The sequence below is a fragment of the Hermetia illucens genome, chromosome 6, assembly GCF_905115235.1.
Source record: "Hermetia illucens chromosome 6, iHerIll2.2.curated.20191125, whole genome shotgun sequence".
In the NCBI taxonomy this organism is placed as follows: domain Eukaryota; kingdom Metazoa; phylum Arthropoda; class Insecta; order Diptera; family Stratiomyidae; genus Hermetia; species Hermetia illucens.
Genome location: NC_051854.1, coordinates 47,482,386 through 47,510,338, shown reverse-complemented (window position 1 = coordinate 47,510,338; position 27,953 = coordinate 47,482,386). Strand labels below are relative to the sequence as shown.

Below are 27,953 nucleotides of genomic sequence, written 5' to 3'. Positions count from 1 at the left end.
GAAGAGTTTGAGAAATCAAGCTATACTGCGTTGTAACATCGAAATCGCGAAACGGACAGAAATTTGAAGCTCCGCAAAGAGCACTTTAAAAATGTTTACGTTGCGTGTATTATAAGGGACGATGCAGCCAATGACGTCGTTAAGAGCAGCTTTGAAAATATAAATAAATCGAAGTAGATTCTACGGTGTTTTAGGAAGGGGGGCGGGAGGAGTAGTACCCACGGGAAAGGTTGTTTTTGAAGAAAAGGAAAGGATGAATTTACTTTTCATGTTTTCTAAGGCAAGACAATCATAGCGACAGGAGGGCGACCAGCTCACACCAGTACTGGATGATGTTTCTAACGAGGGAGTTGAAGAAAGTTGGAGAAGGGAAGGAGACAAAATCAGAGAAGTAGCTTAGTATAGAGCCCGACAATTTGGCATCCTGATTGATGACCTCAGTGTCAGTGACTATCGTAGCAGAGCTTATTGTTTCAACTGATTCCGAGATCTTGAGTGGAGTTCTGATGCGATAAAAAATGCCCGTAAAGAAACTAGGAAAAGGAAGGGAGTGAGGGCTTGGCGAATGACAGATAGAGTAACATTTACGGATGTTTAGCGTTAATTCATTAGCAGAGCACCAGCGAAGCAAAGTCACTAGTTTGATTGTAGAGAGGCACAGTCCGTAGGCGCCGATATAGAGGAAAATAGTTCAAGCTCGTCAAGTAAGCAGGGTGAAAGGTCTTTGCCAAAGAATGAAAATTATTGGGGACCTAGAATAGAGCCTTGTGAGATGCCAGAGGAGGAACAGAAGGAGCAGGATGTCCAGCCACCAAAAGAGACGCGGCAGGATAAATTGGAAAGGTAAGAGGCAAGCTATGTTACCAGTGATATATGGACGCCGACATCAGTGAGTCTGCACAAAAGTATCTTGTAATTTACAGCGTCTAGGGCTTTAGAAAAGTCAGTGTAAATAGTATGTACTTCCCGCTGAGAATTTAGACATTTGACCTCAAAGTTGCTGAAGTCCAACAAGTTGAAGGCACTGGACCTACTTTTAACAAAGCCGTTTTGCTATCTTGCCGTGAGCTGGCCAAAGTGGGCGAGCAACCAGTCGCTGACATACCTTTGCAAGATTTTGAAGCAGGAGAAGAGGAGCGAAATAGGGCCATGATTCTCAGCAAGAATCCAATCGCCAATTTTTTGAATAGTGATAATGGTTCTCTTCGAGACTTTTTGACAATTACGGATAATGGAAGGGAAATGCACTGACTACCTTTAATCACAAGGGGGCGGACTGACATGACCAGGGTCAACATTGGCACTATGGTTCCAATGAAGTACTTGACTAGGAAATAGGTAAAGATGGGGATAGTAGGAGAAGCGGGCAAGCTCTATCCAGTCGTGGAAAACGTGAAGGAGGAGAGGGAACATAGACCGTAGGAAAGTAGCGGCAGAGCAAATCTTAAAATAGTTTGAGGAAGTGAGCAGAAGAGCTAGCGGATTTGATGAAAGGAAGAGAAACTAAGTGGGATCGCGGGAATTGCGAATGTGAGATCAGAATGGTTTGGGGTTTCCGCGCCCCAGTGACGCTTCAGCATTGCCCAGATATTCCTTTCTGGACTTAGCTATTAAGAGATTTGATCGAGGAATGAAGAATTTTGGAAAAAAAAGAAATCAGCACGGTGTCCAGAACTTTTTCTTAGCAGTACATTTTAGACGAAGTTGTTTGTTGACATCAGTGATGAACCAGACAAGAGCGGAGGAACTTTGGAGTGGGAGGGGTTACATAACAAAGAAAAACTTTAACAGAATGAGTTAGAAGGTGCTGAATGTCTGTTCGCACGTTAATGGGAAGAGGAGGGAGACCAAGCTAAGTGTTGGGAGGGCTGAATTCAGAAAATTTGCCTTACGAAAGTTAAACTTGGGACGCTAGCGCATGATAGGTCGACTGAGTTAAGCATGAAGCAAACACTATCGAGAGCAGGATGATGTACATCAGGAGCAACGTAATAGGTGGCATGGGGGGATTGGGAAAAACAACGCACAGGAAGGTTGGAGAGGACAAAATCAAGAATGGGATTTAGATAATTTATGAAACGGTTGAATTGAAGCGCGATACAGATATTCATGAAAGTGGATAAAGAGAAGGATAGGAGGATTTGCTGGGAAGGGGGATATTAGATCACGAGAGTATAGCAAAATTAAAATTCGACACAGAGAATGGAAGGAAGAGAGCGGAACAATACAGATAGGACTTCTGATACAGGAGAAGGGGCTAAGACAGGGGAAATATAAATAGGATATGATGAAGGGACATGCGTTTGGCGGAATGATTTGTGCGATTATAAAATCGTAGGGAGGGGAGGAACACGGAAAGGAGACTTAACACTATCAGGGCGTCTTCGTTCGTTGAGCTATCTATTGCAGCGCAAATGATGGCAGATGTAGCCTGCGGTTTAACGGTGGCAGGAATCGATCAGGCACTAGATGGAGCATGCTAAGGCGCCGCTTCAGCGACACCCGGATGATCACCGGTGTTGCATACCGCAGCCGATGACAAGTAGGAATCATGTCTACCGGAAAGCAGTTGTTGACTTGGGTATGGTGTCAATATAGTGAGGCCGGCAGGCAATCTGCATAGCGAGGCGTGGGTGTCTCAGAACCGAGGCTACACTGGTGGCAGAAGAAGCTTCATTTTTATTGAAACCGTTACAACCGCCAATAAAGTTGCTGTGTGTTAATACAACAATTGAATAGCATCAGAAAGCGTGGCACCGCACTAAGCGTTACAACGATAAGCAAGGTTTGGGGAAATGTCTAGCAAAACAAAGGTAATCCCTAGACATTTAGCATGGAAAGTAATTCCACAGTACACATCACAGTCCAGAAATTTTGAGCGAATAGATTCCGTTCTTTGCAAATAGCACAGAAAGTGGCATAGACCGACAAAGAGGTTCCTATAATAAATATTAGGATAGCTGATTAGATTACGGGGAGGCTAATGATCGAAATGATTGCACGGTGTCTTCACTATAGTCAACAGTCGGTAGAGCGAAATAAATTGTGCGCACTCTGTTTAGTTCTGAAATGAATTTGACAGCAGGATTTGTTTATAACAAAAAACAATGAAGTATGATGTGTCGAGGATTGAGCTCAGCACCTAATGCGCTTTGTCCCAAAGATGCAGAGAACCTACAACCAATGTCTCCATAGAAGAATCGGAAATTGATATAGTTTCACCTAAGTGTTAAGTATTTATTCAGTTTTATTAAAGCTATTGCATTATTGTCACTAAATTGTCTTTTATATACAAAAATATTTAATTTAATTCAAAAGAAAAATATTTGAAAAGCGAATCGTTTGAATTGACATAATCATAGAACTTATCTTTTTTTTATATTATTTACAATTATTCTTTAATTTAAGATGAAATACAAAACCAAAACGACCATTCCGGTTGATGGTTGAGAACTGAATTCCTTCTTGCTTCTCAAACGTTAGAGGCAGAAAAGACGTCTCCCTTCATTTGTTTCTTTTCTGCCCCTAACTCATGGCACACTCGCCGGTCCTCCACTCCCGTGTCGTGATCCGCAAAGTGGATAGATCCGCGCCATCTATTCGTTGGCACTCGCAACATTCGAAATAAATTTCGAATGCCGCGAATCCTGCCGCGCCACATCACTCCGCCCCCAGATGAAACCTAGGGGTTTCAGCGACTGATCCCCGAACTTCGTTCGCCGTTAATCTGCAAAGCGGACACGACGTTGCTTCGGGGCGCACGCGGGTTTCAGCCTGGACAAAGAGACCGCCTTTTTGTGACCACCGATCTCGAGCTGGAAGAAATGTTCTCCCCGCTCGAGAACGCGGTACGGGCCCTCATATGGAGGCTGCAGCGGTTTCCGGACGGCATCCGTTCTGATTAGCACATGCGTGCATGTGTCCAGTTCCTTGGGCGAACAAGCAGGTATGGACGAGTGTCGAGAGGGTGGTGGCGCCTTGATACGTCGGAGATTGTCCCTCAGCAGACGCACCAACCCCGACTCCGTGAGACCCGATCTCTTGTCGAAGACCGGATCGCTTGGAAGTCTCGGGTTCTCCCCGTAAACCAGCTCCGCGGGGCTGGCAGCAAATTCCTCTCGGCGGGTTGTACGAAGGCCGAGTAGGACGAGAGGCAAGACTTGCGTCCAGGACGGATCGTCGCGTGCCATAATGGCGGCTTTCAGCGTCCGGTGCCAACGTTCCAACATCCCATTGGATTGTGGGTGGTATGCCGTAGTCCGCTGGCGTTTAAAACCAAGGAGTTTGCCTAACTCGGAGAAAAGGGTGGACTCAAATTGCATTCCCTGGTCAGTGATGACCACTGCAGGGACGCCAAAGCGAGGAATCCACTCTCGACAGAGGGCTTCAGCACATGATTGCGCCGTAATGTCTTTCAGAGGTATTGCCTCAGGCCACCGCGTGAACCTGTCGATGATTGTGAGGCAATACTTATAACCGTGCGAGTCTCGCAAAGGCCCTATTATGTCGAGGTGTATGGTGTGGAAACGCTTGGTGGTGCGGGGGAATGAGCCCACTTCTTTCCTTACATGCCTGGAGACTTTACACTTTTGGCATGCGATGCACTCTCTGGCCCAGGAATTGATATCCTTGTTCATGGAGGGCCAGAAGTATTTTCCGGTGACTAACCGGTTTGTTGTCCTGATGCCGGGGTGCGCCAAGTCGTGAACTGCGTGGAACACTTCCTTGCGAAATGTGGCCGGAATGTATGGCCGAGGTCCCTTTTCCGAGTCTTCGCAGCAGAGCGAGAGGTTTGAGCCGAAGATGGGCAACTCCCGAAATTTGTATTTGGGGTTGGACTTGAGGCTCTGAAGTGCTGCGTCATCCACTTGCGCCTTGGCAATAGCCGAGAAATCGAGTGAGGCGGGGATGTTAACTTCGGAGACACGAGACAAAGCGTCAGCAACAATGTTGTCCTTCCCGGACACGTGCTGGATGTCTGACGTGAACTGGCTTATGAAGCTCAGGTGTCGAAGCTGACGAGGGGACGCTTTGTCGGGCTTCTGTTTCAAAGCGAACGTGAGAGGCTTATGGTCCGTGAACACTGTGAACGGCCGGCCTTCTAGGGAGAAACGGAAGTATTTGATGGACAGGTATGCGGCGAGCAGTTCGCGATCGTAGGTGCTGTAGTTCCGTTGAGCGGGATTCAACTGCTTCGAGAAGAAGCTCAACGGCTGCCAAACTTGGTCCACCTTTTGGTGAAGGGCAGCACCTACTGCGATGTCAGAGGCATCAACAAAAACGGCTAGGGGTGCATCTTGCAGAGGAAATGCCAAGAGTGTAGCGTCGGCCAGTTGTTGACGGGATTTGTCAAACGCGCAGATAGCCTCTTCAGACCACACGATCTCTCGTGTGTCCTTAGTTTTGGGGCCAGACAAGTACGCGTTCAAAATGGACTGGAGATGGGCGGCCTTGGGCAGGAAACGACGGTAGAAGTTTAGCATGCCCAAGAACCTCCTCAACTCCCTCACTGTCTTTGGACGCGGGAAGCTTGTTATCGCTTGCACCTTGTCTGGGTCGGGCTGTATCCCTTCAGGGGAAATGAAATGGCCGAGGAATCTCACCTGTTGTTGAAGGAATTTGCATTTCTCAACGTTTAGGACTAAACCGGCCTCAAGGAGACGTTGAAAAATGCACTCGAGATGGGCTAAGTGCTCAGACTCAGTGGAAGAAGCGACCAAAACATCATCCAAATATACGAAACAGAATTCGAGGTTTCGCAGGACTGAGTGAATGAACCTTTGAAAGGTTTGCGCCGCATTGCACAATCCGAAAGTCATCCGGGTGAACTCGAAGAGTCCAAAGGGTGTGCATATTGCCGTCTTTGGAATGTCTTCAGGAGCTACTGGGATTTGGTGATAAGCCTTAGTTAAGTCCAAGGTCGAAAAGATGCGGCAATTCGCGAGGTGATGCGCAAAGTCGTGGATGAGTGGAATTGGATATCGGTCAGGAACAGTCTGTGCATTTAGCCTTCTGTAATCCCCACATGGGCGCCATTCGCCGTTTGGCTTAGGGACCATATGCAGTGGGGAAGACCAACAGCTGTTTGAGGGCCTGCAGATACCCTGTTGAACGAGTTGTTCAAACTCTTTCCGTGCAATTGCCAGTTTCTGAGATGGTAGAGGACGCACCTTCGAGAAGATCGGGGAACCAGTAGTGATAATGTGGTGCTGCACATTGTGCTTCACTGGTTTGGAGAGACTACAGTTGGTAGTAATCTGGCTGAACTTTTGGAGAAGTGCCCGAACACGAGAGTCGGTAATGTCTTCTAAAAGAACGGAAAGATTATTGCCTGGGTGAGATACCATAAGTCCCGACGAATTAAGTTTGGTCGTGGAATCTATAAGAGACTTGTTTTGCAAGTCCACCAGCAATCCATAGTGACACAGGAAGTCTGCGCCTAGTATGGGGAAGCTGACATCCGCCAGGATGAAACGCCACGAAAACGTCCTACGCAAGCCAAGACTCACGTCTACTTGCCTATACCCGTACGTGTTTATGCGGGAGGAATTTGCCGCCGCAAGTTTGAGCGGTTGAGGGAAAAGTTGATGATGCTGGGGTACGGGAAGAACCGAAACTTCTGCACCCGTGTCGACGAGGTAGTTGCGCCTGCTGAGGGGGTCGAAAATAGTTAGGCGACGTGGCGCTGCGTTCTGGGTGGCCGCCGCCAAGACCCCCCGCGGACCTAGTTTTTTGCGGTAGGAGAGAATCTACACGGTAGCGTACATCTTGTCGCTTTATCCCCGAATCTGCGGTGGTACCAGCAAATCCCTTGGTCCGTGGACTGTCTTGACGACCTGCTACCTGATCGCCCTTTTCGGGTGGCAGACCGTGAGCGTGCTCGCGATCTGGCGCCCGAACGCTGAGCGTCCAACATCGCCCGCATCTCGGCCATACTGGCTGTTAAAGCAGCAATCTCGCGCCTCAACTCACCCACCTCATCCGACGGTGGTTGAACGGCCGCCAAGGTTGGGCGTACGTACACCTCCTGGACCTGGTCGGCCGTCGCTGCCAGTTCCTCCAAGGAACCGGAGACGCAAGCGAGGATCGCCTGGGTGCCCTCCGGGAGCCGACGCAGCCAGAGCGACTTGATCAGGTCGTCGCCGATCTTGCTCCCACCCAATTGCCTCATTTCACGAAGCAATTGGTTGGGAGTTCGATCACCCAACGTTAAACCCGCCAGCAAGTGATCTAATTTTGCCGACTCGCTTGCCGACAGGCGCCTGATCAACTCGCTCTTGAGCTGCACGTACGATGTCGACTTCACCACGTCGGACACCAGAAGTATGGACTCTTCGTCCAGGCCGACCACCGCGTAGTTGAAACGTGTCGCGTCCGATGTGATGCCGGACATTTGGAACTGTGCTTCCAAATGCACGAACCACAGTTCGGGGTTCCGCCGCCAAAACGGAGGGACGCGTACGGCGAGGGCGGTCACTTGCGGGTCCGATGGGCCTGCTGCGTCTTTATTGTCAAAAGACATCTTGTTTCACTAAAAGTACGAGATTGAGATGCAAACGCGGTGAGTTTATACTGACACGGCAGGCCGCACCCACAAATGCACGCACGAAACGAGAAAAAAAAAACGAAGCGGACGCTATCCAGCGCAGACCAAAAACACCACCAAAAATGGAGGACTCGCGATGCCAAACACCTCCACGCCGTCTCTTGCAGCGATTTCAAAATTTTTTATTACTATTTTTTTAACTGAATAAATAAATAAATATTATATATAAATGAATAATAATTTCTCTTAAGTATAGCTCCTCGTCGGTGGCGCTGGTCGAGTTTGTCGGCTGTAGCTGCGGCGTTGGCGGTGCTGGGGACGTCCGTTTGTTGCTGTTGTTGATTGTTGTGGCACTGATGTTGTTGTTGTTGATACTGCTGTGGTGGCTGTTGCTGCTGCTGTTGATTTTGTGGTGGTTGTTGTTGTGCAGGAGGGCGTTTTTCTTTCTTGCTTGTGCTCCGACTCGGGATGTGGATGGATTTCTATTACTTGACAATGGGAAATCATCTATGGCGCGAGTATAGTCCAGAGTATATTCAGCATCCGAATAATTGCATTCTTCTTCAGTTGGCTCATAGTCTCCATTTATGATCTCAAAACGTTTCTTGAAAATATCACGATGTCTTTCTTCCAAGCTGCGTTCCAATTCATAGACCTTACGATGAAATTCGGCATCAAGATGTGTTGTTATCAGTTGTAACTTTTGAAGGGCACGAACTTTTTTTTTAAAATCGGGGTCACCAATTAAGTATTTATTCAGTTTTATTAAAGCTATTGCATTATTGTCACTAAATTGTCTTTTATATACAAAAATATTTAATTTAATTCAAAAGAAAAATATTTGAAAAGCGAATCGTTTGAATTGACATAATCATAGAACTTATCTTTTTTTTATATTATTTACAATTATTCTTTAATTTAAGATGAAATACAAAACCAAAACGACCATTCCGGTTGATGGTTGAGAACTGAATTCCTTCTTGCTTCTCAAACGTTAGAGGCAGAAAAGACGTCTCCCTTCATTTGTTTCTTTTCTGCCCCTAACTCATGGCACACTCGCCGGTCCTCCACTCCCGTGTCGTGATCCGCAAAGTGGATAGATCCGCGCCATCTATTCGTTGGCACTCGCAACATTCGAAATAAATTTCGAATGCCGCGAATCCTGCCGCGCCACAAGTGTATGCAAAATAGTCAGAGCTATTTAAGAATTCCACGACTTTCTGAGGAACTTAATCCCACTCTAGAAAATTAGAAAGGTAATTGACTGGGGTCCTGTAAGCACACAGCTAATGAAAATATTGTAGCGAGAAGCATATGCTTATTATAGTTCTGGCTTTACTCTCAGAAACTTATGGTGAAAGTGCTCCGTCGACAAGGTTTCATAATGAGTACTTCACTGCTGCTCGAACGACTAAGTGAGAAAGGACTTTTTTGCATTGGATTGTTACTGGCAACGAAAAAAAAGATCGTATGGTTAGGCGGACAACGCATCAATGTCGTTAGCAAAGCCACTCCAACTAGGAGCACAGTAAGGGAAGTAAAATACTAGCACTTGCAAAGAATATAGACTCAAGTCCAGTCTTATTTCTATTCTCAAAATCAAGTTGATATGCTACAAACCACCAGGTCAAAATCAACTCCAATTAGTGAATATAATAAATTTATCGATATCACAATACAGAAATAGCTGAGAAAACCGGCACAATATGGGAATGTGCTTGCCGCGTGAGTATTGGCGATGCATCACACGCAAGTAGACGAGTGCTTTGAGTCAACGTCTGCTAAGGGGCTTAGGTGATAGGACGACATAATTAGCGCATAGTGATGAAGACTTTGTTATGCAGACAATACTTAAGTCACTTCATATACGAGAATATGCTGTGAATAAATGAAATTAAATATTACACAATCATATCTTGAACCTTTTGCGTAACCGTAAATCGGAAATAAATCTGGGCCTCTTCAAAACGGTCGTTCAAATAGCAATAAAGTGGTACTTGGAAATATTAAATCTATAGAAATCCAGTTACAACTGAAAAACCCGACATTGTGTTCTATCTATGACTGCATTCGAGAAGATACAACGTAGCAAGTCCTACCCAATGAAGTTCCACCTCTCGTTAATGAAATGGCTACTCAACACGTAGATATGGACTGCTCCTCCAAAAAGAAGTGAAATTATTCTGGCCATCAATGCATTCAAACGGAGTAAAGTCGCTGGGCCTGGCGATCTCCCCGTAGAGGTGTTCATCGATTTTCACGCAGTTTCTGCCGAACTGTTAGGTTGTTGCATATGAAATGCCCGATTTGACAATCAAGTGAAGTTAGGTGCGACTTTGCTGTATCAAACCACCACTAGTTGGCGCTGTTGTGTCGGATAATGAATATAAATACACCTACATTTACTCGAGGATTCATTTCAGTTTTGACCATCGTTGTGATAACAGTGAATAAAAAGGAAAAAAGATGGAAAAGAGCCAAGAACGTATACTTTTTCTGTATGAGTTCAAACTCGGTCATAAATCAGCGGAGGCGACCAGGAACATTAACAGCGCATTTGGAGCTGATACGGTAAGCGAACGAACCACACGGCGGTGATTCGAAAAATTCCGATCAGGCGACGTAAACCTTCAAAGTGAATCACGTGGACATCCAGGACCATCGATTGATAACGACGAGTTCCGTTTGCTAGTCGAATCCGACACACGTCAGTCTGTGAGAGACATTGCAGAGAAACTGGGCGTACACTATTCGACAGTTTCCCGGCACTTGCAACAAATTGGAAAGGTGAAAAAGCTCCACAAATGGGTTCCGCATGCCCTTACGAAGTTAAAACATGGCGCTTTGAATAAAAATTTCCAGTTCTTTATTCTCCCGCAACAGAAGCGATCCCTTTTTGCACAGAATAATGACATGAGATGAAAAGTGGATATTATACGACAATCGTCCCCGATCAGTACAATGGCTAGATGCTAATGAGCCACCGAAACATATGCCGAAACCGAGCCTCCACCCGAAAAAGATAATGGGGACTGTTTGGTGATCTACAGCTGGAGTTATCCACTATTCTTTTTTCGGCACCTGGAGAAACGATAAATGCACAGAAATACTGTGCCCGACTCGAGGAAATGCGCCAAAAATTGAGTACTCAACGGCCGAGATTAGTCAACAGAGATAGTGTGATACTCCTTCACGACAATGCACGGCCTCATGTATCCAGAACAACGGTTCAAAAGTTGAACGAATTGCAGTATGAGACTTTGCCTCATCTACCATATTCACCGGACCTTTCGCCAAACGACTACCACTCATTTTTTGGCGGAAAAACAATATAGGAATGAAATGGGCATCAAAATTGCCTTCGATGAGTTTATCAACCCCCGAAAATTGGATTTCTACGAAACTGGCATACATGCTCTTGTATCTTGCTGGGAGAAGTGATTTGAATCAACTGGCACCTATTTTGATTAATTAGATAAATTTTTGTAAGCTTTACAGTCGTTCCAAATTTTAGTACCAAATCGGCCATTTCATGTGCAACAACCTAATAAAAGAGGATCCGGGTGAGTTTGCGTTGTACAACTTCAAGAGCGCAGCAGTCACGAATGCGGAAGGGGGACCAGACTACACAGCAATATTCAAGGATGTTTCTGACAAGCGAATTGAAGAATGTTAAGGAGGGCTGCATTGAGGTAGATAAAACCAGACATTTTGGAAGCTCTGCTGATGATGTCAATGAAGTGGGAATTGAAACGAAGTTTGTCGTCGAATATTACACCCAGGTCTTTAAAGGTCAGTAGTGAAAGGGGTTGTCCAATGAGATAATAGGAAAAGGATGTTGGGGAGAGTCTAAGCGAAAAGCACATCCAGTGGCATTCGTTGACATTCAGTGTTAGCTTGTTGACCGAACACCAACGGACTAAATGATCAAGGTTGGAGTATAAGAGAGCACAGTCCAACAGAGACAAACACTTTAAGGGGGTCATCCCGTGTGTCGGATTGGAGAAATCAATTTTTTTTGCATGAATTGTATCTATATATAGTGGAGAATATGTGAACCAAGGGATTTTCCGATATTCCGAGTCGTTCAGAAATTACATTGTTAAACAGGTAAGGAGTTTCCAGCCGCGGCTAAAGTACTCGATGAGAAAGAGCATCGAATCCTTTTTTACCTGTTAGTTTTTTACCTGAGCCTTATAAATTCGAACACAGGTATAAATATAAAAAGATGGAAAACCAATCAATTGTCTAAACTTATTTGCTGTTTGGAATAAAAAGGATAATCCAGTCTAGAGTGAGCACTAAAAGGCTTTCAAGCTATACTCAGTTATATTTTGTTTTAAGTATTGTGCTGTTTGTGGGTTCAGTGATTTTTTTTAATGGATCGTACGAAGGGAGATCGCTTTAACGTTCAACGTCATGCTCGCGCTTAAAAACGAGTATTTCATGGGAATCGATACTTATCAGAGAAGAAAAAGGACTTCGCATCAACATCAGCAAAGAAACTTTTAGCAAGCATGAATATGGATGTTCCAATTGCGACAAGTTTTGTATATTGTATATTGGATTTTGCTGGAGTTTTCTCCGGTATTTCTGCAAGTAATAAAATATACGTAGTAGTAAACAAGTCGGGAAACCGGAAGCTGGACGCTTCAGGTACGAAAGGTTTTGTGCATTTCTTAGTACGTAGCACGTAATATATGCATATACAATATTATGTGAGAATATCTACTTTCGGATGATATTGACATTTATAGCCTTGAATTTGCAAAGAACTTTGTTAGCAATAGTGCGATTTCCACCAAACTTGGTAACGTCATGCTCTATATTACACCCTATATTGTTGCGAAATTTCGTGGTCCTAGCATGAATTTAAGGGGGGTTTTGCAGCGAATTACTAAAAATTATAGTAATCTACTATTATCAACTTTATTTGTGCAGATATCAGTGTGGAAGGTATTTCGGAGCCCAGGCACCATATAGTGGCAGCCTCTTGATTTTTTTCAGATTTTTCGGTTGGGTAGTTTCTGAGAATGGCCCCCGTAAAGGAATGGTCACTTTCAACCCCCCGCACTCCCCACCTTTCCAACAAATGTCAAAACTAAGACCGTTTTCGAAAAGTACTAACTGAGGCCTTTAATTTGATACCCCACATGACTATATTTGATGAAAAAAAAAATTACACCCCCCTTTTGCATGTATGGGGACCCCCCCTTAAATTCGACGTAAGAGGATGTAACTCACTGTATGCGTGAGCGTTCACAGTTCCCACCTTTTTACCAAATTTGGTGTCAATCGCTGTAACCATTTCCGAGAAAAATGCGTGACGGACAGACAGACAGACAGACAGACAGACAGACAGACAGACAGACAGACAGACAGACAGACAGACAGACAGACAGACAGACAGACAGACAGACAGACAGACAGACAGACAGACAGACAGACAGACAGACAGACAGACAGACAGACAGACAGACAGACAGACAGACAGACAGACAGACAGACAGACAGACAGACAGACAGACAGACAGACAGACAGACAGACAGACAGACAGACAGACAGACAGACAGACAGACAGACAGACAGACAGACAGACAGACAGACAGACAGACAGACAGACAGACAGACAGACAGACAGACAGACAGACAGACAGACAGACAGACAGACAGACAGACAGACAGACAGACAGACAGACAGACAGACAGACAGACAGACAGACAGACAGACAGACAGACAGACAGACAGACAGACAGACAGACAGACAGACAGACAGACAGACAGACAGACAGACAGACAGACAGACAGACAGACAGACAGACAGACAGACAGACAGACAGACAGACAGACAGACAGACAGACAGACAGACAGACAGACAGACAGACAGACAGACAGACAGACAGACAGACAGACAGACAGACAGACAGACAGACAGACAGACAGACAGACAGACAGACAGACAGACAGACAGACAGACAGACAGACAGACAGACAGACAGACAGACAGACAGACAGACAGACAGACAGACAGACAGACAGACAGACAGACAGACAGACAGACAGACAGACAGACAGACAGACAGACAGACAGACAGACAGACAGACAGACAGACAGACAGACAGACAGACAGACAGACAGACAGACAGACAGACAGACAGACAGACAGACAGACAGACAGACAGACAGACAGACAGACAGACAGACAGACAGACAGACAGACAGACAGACAGACAGACAGACAGACAGACAGACAGACAGACAGACAGACAGACAGACAGACAGACAGACAGACAGACAGACAGACAGACAGACAGACAGACAGACAGACAGACAGACAGACAGACAGACAGACAGACAGACAGACAGACAGACAGACAGACAGACAGACAGACAGACAGACAGACAGACAGACAGACAGACAGACAGACAGACAGACAGACAGACAGACAGACAGACAGACAGACAGACAGACAGACAGACAGACAGACAGACAGACAGACAGACAGACAGACAGACAGACAGACAGACAGACAGACAGACAGACAGACAGACAGACAGACAGACAGACAGACAGACAGACAGACAGACAGACAGACAGACAGACAGACAGACAGACAGACAGACAGACAGACAGACAGACAGACAGACAGACAGACAGACAGACAGACAGACAGACAGACAGACAGACAGACAGACAGACAGACAGACAGACAGACAGACAGACAGACAGACAGACAGACAGACAGACAGACAGACAGACAGACAGACAGACAGACAGACAGACAGACAGACAGACAGACAGACAGACAGACAGACAGACAGACAGACAGACAGACAGACAGACAGACAGACAGACAGACAGACAGACAGACAGACAGACAGACAGACAGACAGACAGACAGACAGACAGACAGACAGACAGACAGACAGACAGACAGACAGACAGACAGACAGACAGACAGACAGACAGACAGACAGACAGACAGACAGACAGACAGACAGACAGACAGACAGACAGACAGACAGACAGACAGACAGACAGACAGACAGACAGACAGACAGACAGACAGACAGACAGACAGACAGACAGACAGACAGACAGACAGACAGACAGACAGACAGACAGACAGACAGACAGACAGACAGACAGACAGACAGACAGACAGACAGACAGACAGACAGACAGACAGACAGACAGACAGACAGACAGACAGACAGACAGACAGACAGACAGACAGACAGACAGACAGACAGACAGACAGACAGACAGACAGACAGACAGACAGACAGACAGACAGACAGACAGACAGACAGACAGACAGACAGACAGACAGACAGACAGACAGACAGACAGACAGACAGACAGACAGACAGACAGACAGACAGACAGACAGACAGACAGACAGACAGACAGACAGACAGACAGACAGACAGACAGACAGACAGACAGACAGACAGACAGACAGACAGACAGACAGACAGACAGACAGACAGACAGACAGACAGACAGACAGACAGACAGACAGACAGACAGACAGACAGACAGACAGACAGACAGACAGACAGACAGACAGACAGACAGACAGACAGACAGACAGACAGACAGACAGACAGACAGACAGACAGACAGACAGACAGACAGACAGACAGACAGACAGACAGACAGACAGACAGACAGACAGACAGACAGACAGACAGACAGACAGACAGACAGACAGACAGACAGACAGACAGACAGACAGACAGACAGACAGACAGACAGACAGACAGACAGACAGACAGACAGACAGACAGACAGACAGACAGACAGACAGACAGACAGACAGACAGACAGACAGACAGACAGACAGACAGACAGACAGACAGACAGACAGACAGACAGACAGACAGACAGACAGACAGACAGACAGACAGACAGACAGACAGACAGACAGACAGACAGACAGACAGACAGACAGACAGACAGACAGACAGACAGACAGACAGACAGACAGACAGACAGACAGACAGACAGACAGACAGACAGACAGACAGACAGACAGACAGACAGACAGACAGACAGACAGACAGACAGACAGACAGACAGACAGACAGACAGACGGTAAACCGATTTTAATAAGGTTTTGTGTTTACACAAAACCTTAAAAAGGAATACGTAGGACATGTCGAGAAAAGAATGGGAACGCGGCTTAGAAATGCAAAGAAGAATCAAAAAAGCATTGGTGGAAAAGGGGCTGGAAAACTTACTGATAAGGTTATTAACGACCTCACTACATTTTTTGGGCTAGCTATTCGTCGACACACAAATTCGATAGAAGGAATGAAGCAAGAAATTTGGGTAACTTTCTTCCATAAATCCTCAACATCAAAATTGTCCAGCAGGCGAGGACAGTTGGTGCAAATGGCGCAAAGCGGAAACTAAAGGAGAACTGGATAGTTTTCACTACGAGAAGGCACCTTCGACTGAAGAAGTTCAAACAGTTATGAAACCAATCTACGTAGATTTGTCACGAGATGATCTCTTGAACAGATTTTTAGGAGCAGAGACCCAGAATAACAATGAGTCGTTAAATGCATTGATCTGGACTTTCGCTCCTAAACACCTTCATTCTGGGGCCAAGGTCGTAGAAATAGCCACTTTTCTGGCTGTAATTATTTTCAATGAAGGATTCAATGGCATTCTCAAAATCCTAGTGACAATCGGATGTCAAGTTGGTCACATATGTAAGGTTTATGTCGACCGCCGTAATGAAACGCGAATTTGGCGGTCCGAACGACGATCGACTAACCACGCTAAAAGAGCCAGAATTGAAACCAGAGAGCAACAATCGGCCTTACAAGACTTTTTTGAAGAAACAGAGGGTGCTCTCTATGGACCAGGTATAGCAGATTAATGGTGAGTTAAAATTTTACTGTTGATAATCACATTTAAATTTTCAAATGCGTTTTTCTCGAAATTGCATCTTGAAAATCGGCTGCCACCATAGCTCAAAATCTATCCAGCCAAATTCTTTGAAATTTTCACGACTTCTTTAATACATATTTCTACGGTCCGCAAACTAGGATAATTGCAATCGGATGGGTCGTTTTTTTTTATTCATAAAAAAAAGCCGTAAAAAAACACCAAAATCAAAATTAAGTTTAAAAGCCCACCAAAAATTTGCCTTTTAATATTTTCTAATTATCCTAGTTTGCGGACCGTGAAATATTGTCCACATTAAAATGCCGTTTAGTTTTTTTCCTCGGATGAACACAGCGCCCTCCAGCGTGGCAGCAGAAAAACACCTTTTTTGGAGATGAGTACATAAATTGACACATATTCCAAAAACTAGCTACGATATCAAGCTGAAAAATTTATCACATATACTAGAGATATCAATAAACATTTGGTGAAAAAATCACGTTTCTATCTTTATCCAGTCCTCCAAAATATTTTTTCAAAAAAAGGCGAAACCGGAAGCTAGACGCTTCAGGTATGAAAGGTTTTGTGTATTTCTTTCATAAAGAGATTTGGGTGTGCATTTGTCCCATTAGCATGTAGCACGTAAAATATGCATATATTATCTGAAAATAGCCACTTTCAAGTGAAATTGACATTTATTGTCTTGAATTTGCAGAGGAGCGCAGATTTGACCTAGTATAACTTTGTTAGTAATAATGCGATTTTCACCAAATTTGGCAGGATTATGACCTATAACGTAGGCTACATTGCTTCTAGGGTGAACTCAAGGGGGGTTTTCCTGTCAATTACTAAAAATTATAGTAATATACTATTATTAACTTTATTTGAACAGATATCGGTATGGAGGGTATTTCGGAGCCTAGGCACCATATAGTGGCAGCCCCCTGATTTTTTCCAGATTTTTCGGTTGGGTAGTTCCTGAGAATGGGTTCGTTAAAAAAATGACCACTTTCAACCCCCCGCACTCCCCACCTTTTCAGCAAAAATCAAAACTAATACCGGCTTTGAAAAGTACTAACCGAGACCTTTAATTTGATACCCCACATGACTATATTTGATGAAAAAACATGTACACCCACCTTTTGCATGTATGGGGACCCCCCCCGACCCCCCCCCTTAAATGCGTCGTAAGAGGATGTAACTCGCTATATGCGTGAGCGTTCACAGTTCCCACCTTTTTACCAAATTTGGTGTCAATCGCTATAACCGTCTTCGAGAAAAATGCGTGTGACGGACAGACAGACAGATGGAGAAAACGCCTCCACGGCAAATTCGCGAAAGACTACCAGAGCCTACGGCGAAAGACGGTAACTCCAATCAAGGTTCCACTTGGACTAAGGTGTAAAAGAAGAAAAAGCTGCAAAAGAGAAGCAGGCCTGATGCGCTAATAATAACAAAAACAAGTGAGCTTACGTACGCTGATATTCTGCGCAAGGTCAAAACAGACACCTCGTTAATGGAGCTAGGTGAAAGTGTGAACCGCATAAGGCGAACACAGAAGGGTGACCTATTGCTGGAATTCAAACCAGGCGAAAACAAGTCAGAAGACTTGCAGAAAAAAATCGAGTCGTCACTGGGTGAGGCAGCAGAAGTGAAGCTCAGTCAAAATCGTGTGGTCATTGAAATTTGTCAAGCGCTACGATCCCAGTTGGGAATACAGTCGGTCCAGGAGCGAGATATTCTACGGCTGAGGAAGGCATATGGCGGCACACAAACTGCGTCCATAAGCCTAACACTTGAAGCGGCCAAAAGGGCTATCACAGCCAGTAAAGTTCGGATTGGCTGGGTCGTCTGCCGACTACGAGAGCAGATAACTCTAAAAAGATGCTTCAGGTGTTTGGAATTTGGGCACGTGGCGAAGAAATGTACTAGCGTTCACGATAGGTCCGACCTGTGTCCTAAATGCGGAAATAAAGGCCACATTGCAAAAGCCTGCGAAGAAAAACCCAATTGTCTGTTCTGCAGGCAAATAAACGACATTGACAGCGCCCATGTCACAGGCAGCAGCACATGTCCGGTGTATAGGAAGGCGATCAACACTATGCGCAAATGAGGTTCCTACAGCTAAACCTGAACCATTGCCAAGCGACTCAGGACCTGCTCTCCCAGACGATATTCGAAAACAAAATCGACGTTGCTATTATCTGCGAGCAGTACAAAAACCTAGACAGTGGAGTATGGGTCGCGGATAAGAGCGGAAAGGCAGCGATATGGACATGCGGAAATCGGGCCATAGAAGGAACCACCAAGATCCTCGAGAATGGCTTCACTAGAGCAAAAATAGGCGGAATATCTATTTACAGCTGTTATGCGCTCCAAGCCTTACGACAGAGGAGTTCCATTCTTTGGTGGACAGGTTAGCAACAGACGCACAAAACCATAGATAGTGGCTGGAGATTTCAACGCATGGGCTGAACAATGGGGCAGCCGAGAAACGAACGCAAGAGGACGAATATTACTCGAAGCTCTTTCTCGTCTGAATCTTGTAGTGGCTAACACTGGATGCGTGAACACTTTCCGTAAGAGAGAAATGGGGTCCGTGATAGATGTCACTTTTGTTAGCGATGTTTTAGCTAAGGATCTGCAGTGGTATGTCAGTGACGAATATACACATAGCGACCACCAGGCCATCATTTTTGAAATCAGACATGGAAAACGAATGAAACGGTCTCGGACGAGAGCTGAAAGGTGGGCAGCTAATAGGTTTGACGAGGAGATTTTCGGAGAGGTTTTGCAGCAAAATACAGCGCTTGAAGGAAGCGCAGAAAATAAAGCTCTGCAGATTGGCGAGAAGTTGCGACGAGCATGTGACGCATCCATGCCAAGGTATGTTGTATCACAGAAGCGAGTTCCGAACTTTTGGTGGAATTCTGAAATCGGAGAATGCCGCAAGGCCTGCCTCAAGGCCAGAAGGCACAGTCAGCGAAATAGAAACCGATCTGGATACGAGCAGCTACATGAAGAATATAAAAACGCTCGGAAGAAACTACATGTGGCCATCATGAAAAGTAAATGCGAACACTTTAAGCGACTGTGTAATGAAGCTGACACGAACCCCTGGGGTGGCGCTTATAAAACCGTAATATCGAAAGTTAAAGGCAAACGCTCCCCACCGATCTCTTCCCCTACTCGGCTTGATGAAATAGTAACGGATCTTTTCCCACAGAATGTGAGTACCGCTAACCTTCCCACTGTCGAGATAGACACCGCGGAAGTTCCCACGGTAAGCGAAAAGGAGGTCCTCGAAGCTGCGGATAAAATTGTTGGAAATAAATCACCTGGCTTGGATAGCATCCCCAATAAAGCTCTGAAGGCAGCAGTAAAAATAGCTCCAAATATGTTTGCCGAGGCATTCACCACATGCCTTAAAGAAGGAGTATTTCCTACACAATGGAAGAAGCAGAAATTAATTCTAGTCCCCAAGCCAAACAAACCTTTGGGTGAAGCTTCGTCCTACAGGCCGATATGCCTTCTAAATAATACTGGCAAACTATTCGAACGAATAATCTATAACAGATTAATTCGAATTGCCGAAAAGGATGGCGGTCTCTCCGAAAATCAGTTCGGTTTTCGAAAGGGGAGGTCTACAACGGATGCACTTGTCCTAGTAGCTAAGACCGCACTTGACGAGGGCAAATGTTGTGCAGTGATTACACTTGATGTGAAGAATGCCTTCAATTCCGCTAGATGGAGCAAGATACTTGAGTCCCTAATTAACTTAGGCGTGGCGAAGTACCTGGTGCGTATTGTTGCCGACTTCCTAATCGATAGGACTCTGTGCTGCGAATCAGATGAAGGAATGAAATCCCACCAAACGACATGCGGAGTTCCGCAAGAGTCTGTCCTAGGGCCACTCTTGTGGATTATTATGTATAACGGGGTACTGAGCCTAGACCTTCCTACTGGTGTGGCCTCCATTGGTTTCGCGGACGATATTGGTGTGACGGTTGTTGCACGCCTTCTCGACTATGCAAATGAAGCAGTCTATGAGATTAAATCCTGGTTAGAGAATGCTGGTATACAGCTCGCAGAGCATAAGACGGAAGTAGTACTTATTACCAAGCGGAGAAAGTGCACTTCCATGAAGATCAAAGTTGGAATGCAAACAATTTATTCCAAGCCTGCACTTAAGTACTTAGGTGTAATGATTGACCAGAGGTTGAATTTCAGATTGCATGTGGAGGGTGCAGCAACCAAGCAGCAAATATAGGTGGCCCAAGGCCGAGCCGTCGACTCCTTATTTCAAGGGTGGTCAGTTCGATCCTACTGTATACAGCCCCAGTATGGGCAGATGCACTGGAAAATATAATAAATAAAAAAAAGATTGGAGCTGCGTATCGCATAAGTGTACTCCGAACATGTTGCGCTTACAGAACAATTTCTAATGAAGCAGCTTGCGTGATAGCAGGAATGATCCCGATTGAGATTCTGGCGAAAGAAACACAACGACTTTACGATCGAACGTACCTCACCGGAGAATCTCCTGCCCGTCGGCGACAGTTCGCACGAGCTGAAACTGTCGCGGAATGGCAAGAGAAGTGGGACGAGTCAGAAAAAGGCCGTTGGACTCACAAAAACATATGGGATATCCGGAAATGGATCGAGCGACCTCACGGCGAAGTAGGTTTCGACCTAACTCAATTCTTGAGCGGACACGGAGGCTATCGAGCATATCTGTACCGATTTGGGCGCGATGATTCGCCATATTGCCCACAGTGTGCAAACATTCCAGAGGACGCAGAACACGTCTTTTTTCACTGCCCCAGATTCGAAACCCAAAGGGCTACATTAGAAGCTACAACCGGGGAGCACTTTACACCCGAAAATATCATGGAGCTTATGGTGGAAGCCAAGGGGATATGGACCGAAGTTGAAAAGTGATTACAGCCATCGGAAAGAAGCTTAGGCAGGAGGAAGTCATCCGAAAGAATGAACGCGAGAGGAACACGAATGTTGACATGAGCGCAGAATAAATTCTGATCCAGCCCCGCGACGTAATACCAAATGGGAGTCCCGCGGGGAGAGTGGAAAGAGAAGGAGGTGGTTTTAGTGGGTAAGAGTCCCACATAACCGTGTGGCAGGAGCCTGCGGTAGCTTTTGAAGCTTTCCACCTTCCATCGGGAAAAAAAAAAAAAAAAAAAAAGACAGACAGACAGACAGTAAACCGATTTTAATAAGGTTTTGTTTTACAAACAAAACCTTAAAAACGGCCTTCACACGGGATGACCCCCTTAAGGTCATCTGCGGAAAGCAAATACGAGCAGGTGAGGATGGAGGCGAGATCATTGATAAAAAAACAGGAGCTACTCTTCCTGGGCCAAGGATAGAACCTTGGGGAACGCCAAAAGAAGGAATGAGATGAGTAACCATGGAAAGAAACTTTGCGAGAATGGTATGAGAGATAGGAGGAACGCCGGGAGATGACTGAGGGAGGGAAGTCTAGTAATGGAAGTTTAGAGAGGAGAATGTTACTCTCAATGAGAATGATACTCTCAAGTCTCACACATTTCTTGCTCATTACAACTGCGGATAGCTTCTAGTCAAACCCAGCGATGTAGGGCCAAGCGCGTATTCGATGACTCATTATCATGAATTACGCGTTATATTTCACGTTCACAAGACATGGCGCGTGATGTTTATATATAACGTAGCACGTAAGTCTGCACGAGCACTCAGAATACCGGCTACTTATGGAATTAATTAGTGGTGGGAGGAACATGTTCCCTTCTTTTGGATCCTGTTAAAATCAATCAATCTCGGAGTGTTTTCTAATGATGCCATCAGCACTTAATTCATTACATATTTTATTTCAACGAAAGCAATTTGAGAAAAACTTGTATCAAAAATTGTTAATCTAAATGATTCTTACATTTTTGAATGCAATAATCGCTCTTATTATCAAGGACAATTTGTGCAAGCTGTCCTTCTTTTTAACTTGAATTTGCATGTTCTGAGGCATCTTATTCTTTTAAACTCCTACCAACTATCGAATCACAAGGAAATTATCATAAACTATTTTATTATTCACCGATTCAACGACAAAATCAAACATAGAAATCCCGTTGCAGCCACAAATCCCGTGGAAAAATAGTAAATCCTATTTAGCAAATTCATTTGCGTTTATGGTTCGAGTTCTACAAGCTTGTTTACAGTAGGCGACAAAATCGATTTACAGAGACCACACATCACATTAACAACAACAAAACATCATCCAATGCACCATTCACCTTTTTCAATGGACTGACGAAATTCGGATGAGGAAATTTGATTTTTATTCCACCAAAAATCACCATTGTAACTTTGCATTCGTCCGAATAATTCCAAGAGTCGCGTTACACACAGGAACAGGACGAATTACTCCCGGCACTTTCTTCGCTTCAACTAGCACTCGATCTTCACTAGATAATTTTCAAATAAGTTCGTTTCGTTGCACTAATGAGGGAGGGAATAATTTAATTTCGGTGCCAGATAGAGATAGTGATAGGATCTCTAGTTTTTGGAATGAAGGAATCTCGTTAATTCCCTAACAAGACGTCGCACTGAAAATGACCCGTACTAGTACTGAAATTATCCGTAGATGCACAAAATAACTATAAAATGTACAATGGTTTCAATCAGGTGCTGAACGTAATGAGAATATATTCAAGACTGAACTCGGTTGCATTCCGTACCTCGGAGCAGCTCAACGTAAAAGTTCTCGCCAATGTGGTAAGTCACCTGGACAGACCCCTAATTGGATTAATTTTCAATCTCACGTTTGAAATGGTTCTACATGTGTCCAACAAGTTCCGCATAACAAAAACAAAGAAGAAACTAGGGAAGTAGTAGAAAAACCTCGTCACAAGCAATGAACTGGCGCAGATTCATGCAAATAGACACACCACTTTGTAGACATTGTAGGAAGTTTAAAATAGAGAACTTAAGGGTGAATAGTCATGGGGGTTTTGTGACATCTTCCAGTCCACATCGAACTGCCTACCGTTGATTATTCCAGTTCTTGGTCCATTGATTATACGAATAGAAACTTGGAACTAGATGGTCCTGAATGGTCACCTGTTGCTACTATCTCGAAAAGAAAACGTATCTTCATTATTCAAGTTGAAAAGTTTGGTAAACATCTCACAAGGACGTTACGTAAGTTCGATGAATTTAAAGGAGATATATTGAGCAGCAATTGATGCCAAAAAAAATCGATTCCTCGGATCCGACACACCGGATGGCCCCCTTAATGACAGTTGCAATACGATTTCAAGAAGTGCTTTTGAGACGCCATATTTCGGGGAATTCCCTAATTCGATGAGTGTGTGCAAAATTTTTCCGCTTTGATTCTGTATGTTTCCTGGAAAAATTACAGTTATCTCAGAAAATGCTCGGAGGAAATTAATGGAAACCAGTGTGCCGGACGGTGATTAACAAACAGTTAATCGATAGCCGAAGCAAAATCTGAAAAATATTTGATTGGTATCACTTCTTAAGGTTTTGTGTGAAAGAAAACTTTATTAGAATCGAGTCAATGTCTGTCTGTCTGTCGGTCACACCCGATTTGTTCGGAAATGACTAGATCGATTGTCATGAAAATTGGTGAGAGCGTGTAGTCTGTTGTTCCCTTTACATACAGTAAGTGGCGCCATTTTGGGTTAAGTCTAAGGTGGAGCTTCCCATACATGTAAATGGAGGGTGCAATTTTTTTTTCATAAAATGTCGCCATGTGGGGTATCAAATGAAAAGGCTCAATTAGTACTTTTCGAAATCGGTCCCGGCGGTTCAAGGGTAGTATAGGTCCCAAGGCGAAACGTGGATTGGTACCCACAATGGAGCATAAAACCTGGGAAACGCATGCTGAACCAACACCAACAGTTCTACTACCAAACCCTATCTCCACCTCCACGTGGTAATCGCTGGGAATTCTTTCTTTATGAAAAACTGCAGACGGGGAAGGTTCAAGGCGAGTCTCCCGCGCCCAAAAATGGGACCAAATGTACCAACTGGTCGTCCAGGTTGGAGGTGGGGCAGAGCTGACAACCCTACACGGAAAACCGATGTTACGAACCCACGAAAGGAACCGGACAGGATGGCTCTTACAACGACGAACCCGGCAACCACAACGGATTAACGATTTGAGCATTTTCTCAAGGAACGTGCGCTCCCTGTGCAGACCGAATACTGCTGAGCAGCTAGCCGATACCCTGTTCCAATATAGGGCTGATGTAACAACGTTACAGGAGATGTGTTGGACAGGGACCGGTTTCCTGGAGAAGAGCCACTACACCATATATTATAGCGGCCATCCGGTGAACCATGTGGTCGGAGTAGATTTCTTAGTCAGCCAAAGAATGAAACCTGCTGTTATCGGCTTTGAAAACATAAACGAACGGCTATGTGCTCTGCGCTTGCGAAGCAAGTTTAGAAATATAAGCCTCATTAACGTTCACGCCACTACAGAGGAGACTGCAGAGTCGGAGAAGGATACCTTCTTCGAAGCCTGTCCCAGATATGATATTAAAACCATACTTGGGGATTTTAACAGCCAAGTAGGGAAGGAGCCCGTATTCAGGCGATACGTTGGCTCCCATAGCTTACACGAAAAACAAATGATAATGAACTGCAGATTATTCAATTAGCAGTGTCACACGAAATGGTTGTTGGAAGTACCCGCTTTGCGCGGAAAGCGGTTCATAAACATATGTGGGTCTCTCCAGACGGGAGCACTTTCAACCAAATTGACCACGTGTGGATCGAACGCCGCCAAATCTCAGCCGTGATGAATTTCAGAACATATAGGGGGACCCAATATAGACTCGGACCACTATCTTGTTGGCATGGTGCTCCGAGCTCGAATTACGACACCACATACAACCCCCTCTGACAATCAGGTGAGAGTAAATACTGAAGCTATCCACAATACAGCCCTCCGCAACACCTATAAGAGGGAAATGGGTATCGCAATAACCGCAGTCAGAAGTCCTGGAGATGAAGCATCAACAAATGATCTTCACAACCACCTGAAAAACATTATCATTGATACGGCCACAAAGATACGTAGCCCCAGTCACAAAAAAAGTCGGAACGGCTAGTTTGACAATGAATGTAAGAACGGAAGAATGCTGCATTCTCAAAGGACGCGGGCACGCGCGGAGACTTATCACGAACTCCGGCGAGCGGAGAAATGACTTCACAAATGGGAAAAGGAAGCCTGGGAGAACCAACAGGTCTGTGAACTTGAAAAGTACAGGGAGCAACCGCACCAGACGCGGAAATTTTACCAACAAGTCAGCAGGATGAAACCTTATATACCTGGATGCTCATCCTGTCGAGACAAAGAGGGAAATCTGATTTCCGACAGAATGGGCATATTGAAGCGATGGGTTGAGTACTTTGATGAACTACTGAACAACCAGAACATCGGCGAGTTGGACGTCCCGCCAACCGGAGACGACGGACAAATACTGCCACCACCAAGTATAGAAGAAACAGTCCGTGAAATTCATCGACTTAAAAATCATAAGCATTACATCCGAATTGGTTAAATGTGGAGGCAACCAATTACACCAAGTGGTTCATCAGCTTGTGTTCAAGGTGTGGGGCAGCAATCAATGCCGAAGAGGCATTATCTGTTTCATACATAAAAAGGGAGATATCACACAGTGCAGCAATTATAGAGGTATCACATTACTGAGTACCATCTATAAGTTATTCTCCGCTATCTTGCTAGGTCGGATAGCCCCATACGCCCAGAACATCATTGGTTCATACCAAAGAGGCTTCACTCCAGGCAAATCAGCAACAGATCAGATTTTCTCTGTGCTAACAGCTACGACGATAAAATCCGCACACGGTTGTTGGCAGCCAACAGAGCCGCTCGAATCGTCTTACCATAGGGTCAAAGTTCTTACTGTATAAGACAATGATCTCATGTATTGCTCGGAGACTTGGGTTCTGAACAAGAAAAATTGCGAACTTTTGGCCGCGTTCGAGAGAAGAATCCTCCGCAGAATTTTTGGTCCCTACATGAGGAAGCGATACCATGACCGTCAGGTTGTGGATAAAATCCGGCTCAATAGGTTACGGTGGGCGAGTCACTTGATCCGTATGGATGAGGATGATCCAGCCCCAAAAGTCTATAAGGGCAATATCTATGGCAGAAAAAGAAAACGACGCCCTGCCTGAGATGGAACGGTGGCGTAGGCCAGGATGCCAGACAGCTTTTAGGGATATCGAATTGGTGGACCTGGGCGCAAAACCGGGATGTCTGGAGTTTCCTTATTAAGGCAGATCTAGACCGGATACCGGTTGTTGCGCCGTTGGTTTTGATGATGATTTCTAAGAGCGCATCAAATGTCAACTTCTGATGGTGTAATCCAGAAGTTCCAACCACTACTAAATTTAATTATCTGAAAAAAATCAACAGCTTCTTCGATCTCATGAACAATGTTCTCAGTCCTTATCGGTTTGGGTTTCAATTGTCAAAAACAGACATACACTTAGCAGAAAAGTTTGCAAACACCTGCTTTCAATAAAATCGTGTTAGGATACTGCACCTTTCTCTCTAGGACAACATTGATGGACGACCAGAACGGCTTTTCGAACAGAATTCCCCCCATTGCAATAAAAACACTTATTCCACAATACAAACTTTACAGAAACTTTTTAATCGCGTGCTTTATGCTCCGTGAAAATCAACCACCCGTGTAAAGGCCGTTTTTTTCGTTTTTTTAGAATTTTTAGTGAAAAACTGGATAAAGGTATAAATACGAATTTTTCACTATATATTCATTAATATCTTGAACATGCGTAAACGGCATTTTAACGTGCGGACATAATCACCGTCCGCAAACTAGGATTATTAAAAAATATTAAAAGCTAAATGTTTTATGCCTCATTAAATTTTTTTTATAAATTTTGGTTTTTTCTAAGGCTTGTTTAAGGAGTAAAAAACAAAACTACTGAATGAATCGCAATTATCCTAGTTTGTGGACCGTACGTTCTGAATAAGTCGTGAAAATTTCAAAGAATTTTGTTGAATAGATTTTGGGCTATGGTGGCAGAAGATTTTCAAACATGCAGTTTCAAGAAAAACGCATTTAAAAAGTAGAATACGATTTTTAACCATAAAATCTTAACTGACTATTAATCTGCTATACATAGTCCATCAACCTTAGGTTTCTTGAAAAAACATATGTAAAGCCTTGGCTAAATTCTTATGATTTTAGCGAAGTCATTCCGACCGATAAATATGCGCTTTATTACGACGATCAGCCTAAACCTAGCCTGTGACATTTTACTTGTTTAACACTGTAATTTCCGAACGACTTCTGATATCAAAAACTCACGTTGCCCATATATTCTACACTATATCTAGATACAATTGATGTCAGAAAAAAAAATCGATTCCTTGGGATGGCCCCCTTAATAACAGATGCAAGACGATTTCAAGAAGTGCT

At 44.6% G+C, this 27,953-nt stretch overlaps 1 protein-coding gene across 3 annotated transcripts in view; it reads right to left on the bottom strand.

Annotated features, from left to right (window-relative positions):
* LOC119659469 (ubiquitin carboxyl-terminal hydrolase 8) overlaps positions 1-27,953 on the bottom strand; it is a 52,172-nt gene that overhangs the window by 9,558 nt on the left and 14,661 nt on the right. The window contains exon 1 of one of the 3 annotated variants that reach the window (XM_038067561.1): positions 22,740-23,167. The exons of 1 other annotated variant lie outside the window; for it this stretch is intronic. In XM_038067561.1, the coding sequence (XP_037923489.1) occupies positions 22,740-22,805 (66 nt within the window). In that variant the 5' untranslated portion in view covers positions 22,806-23,167. One more of the 3 variants, XM_038067560.1, reaches the window with a different exon arrangement.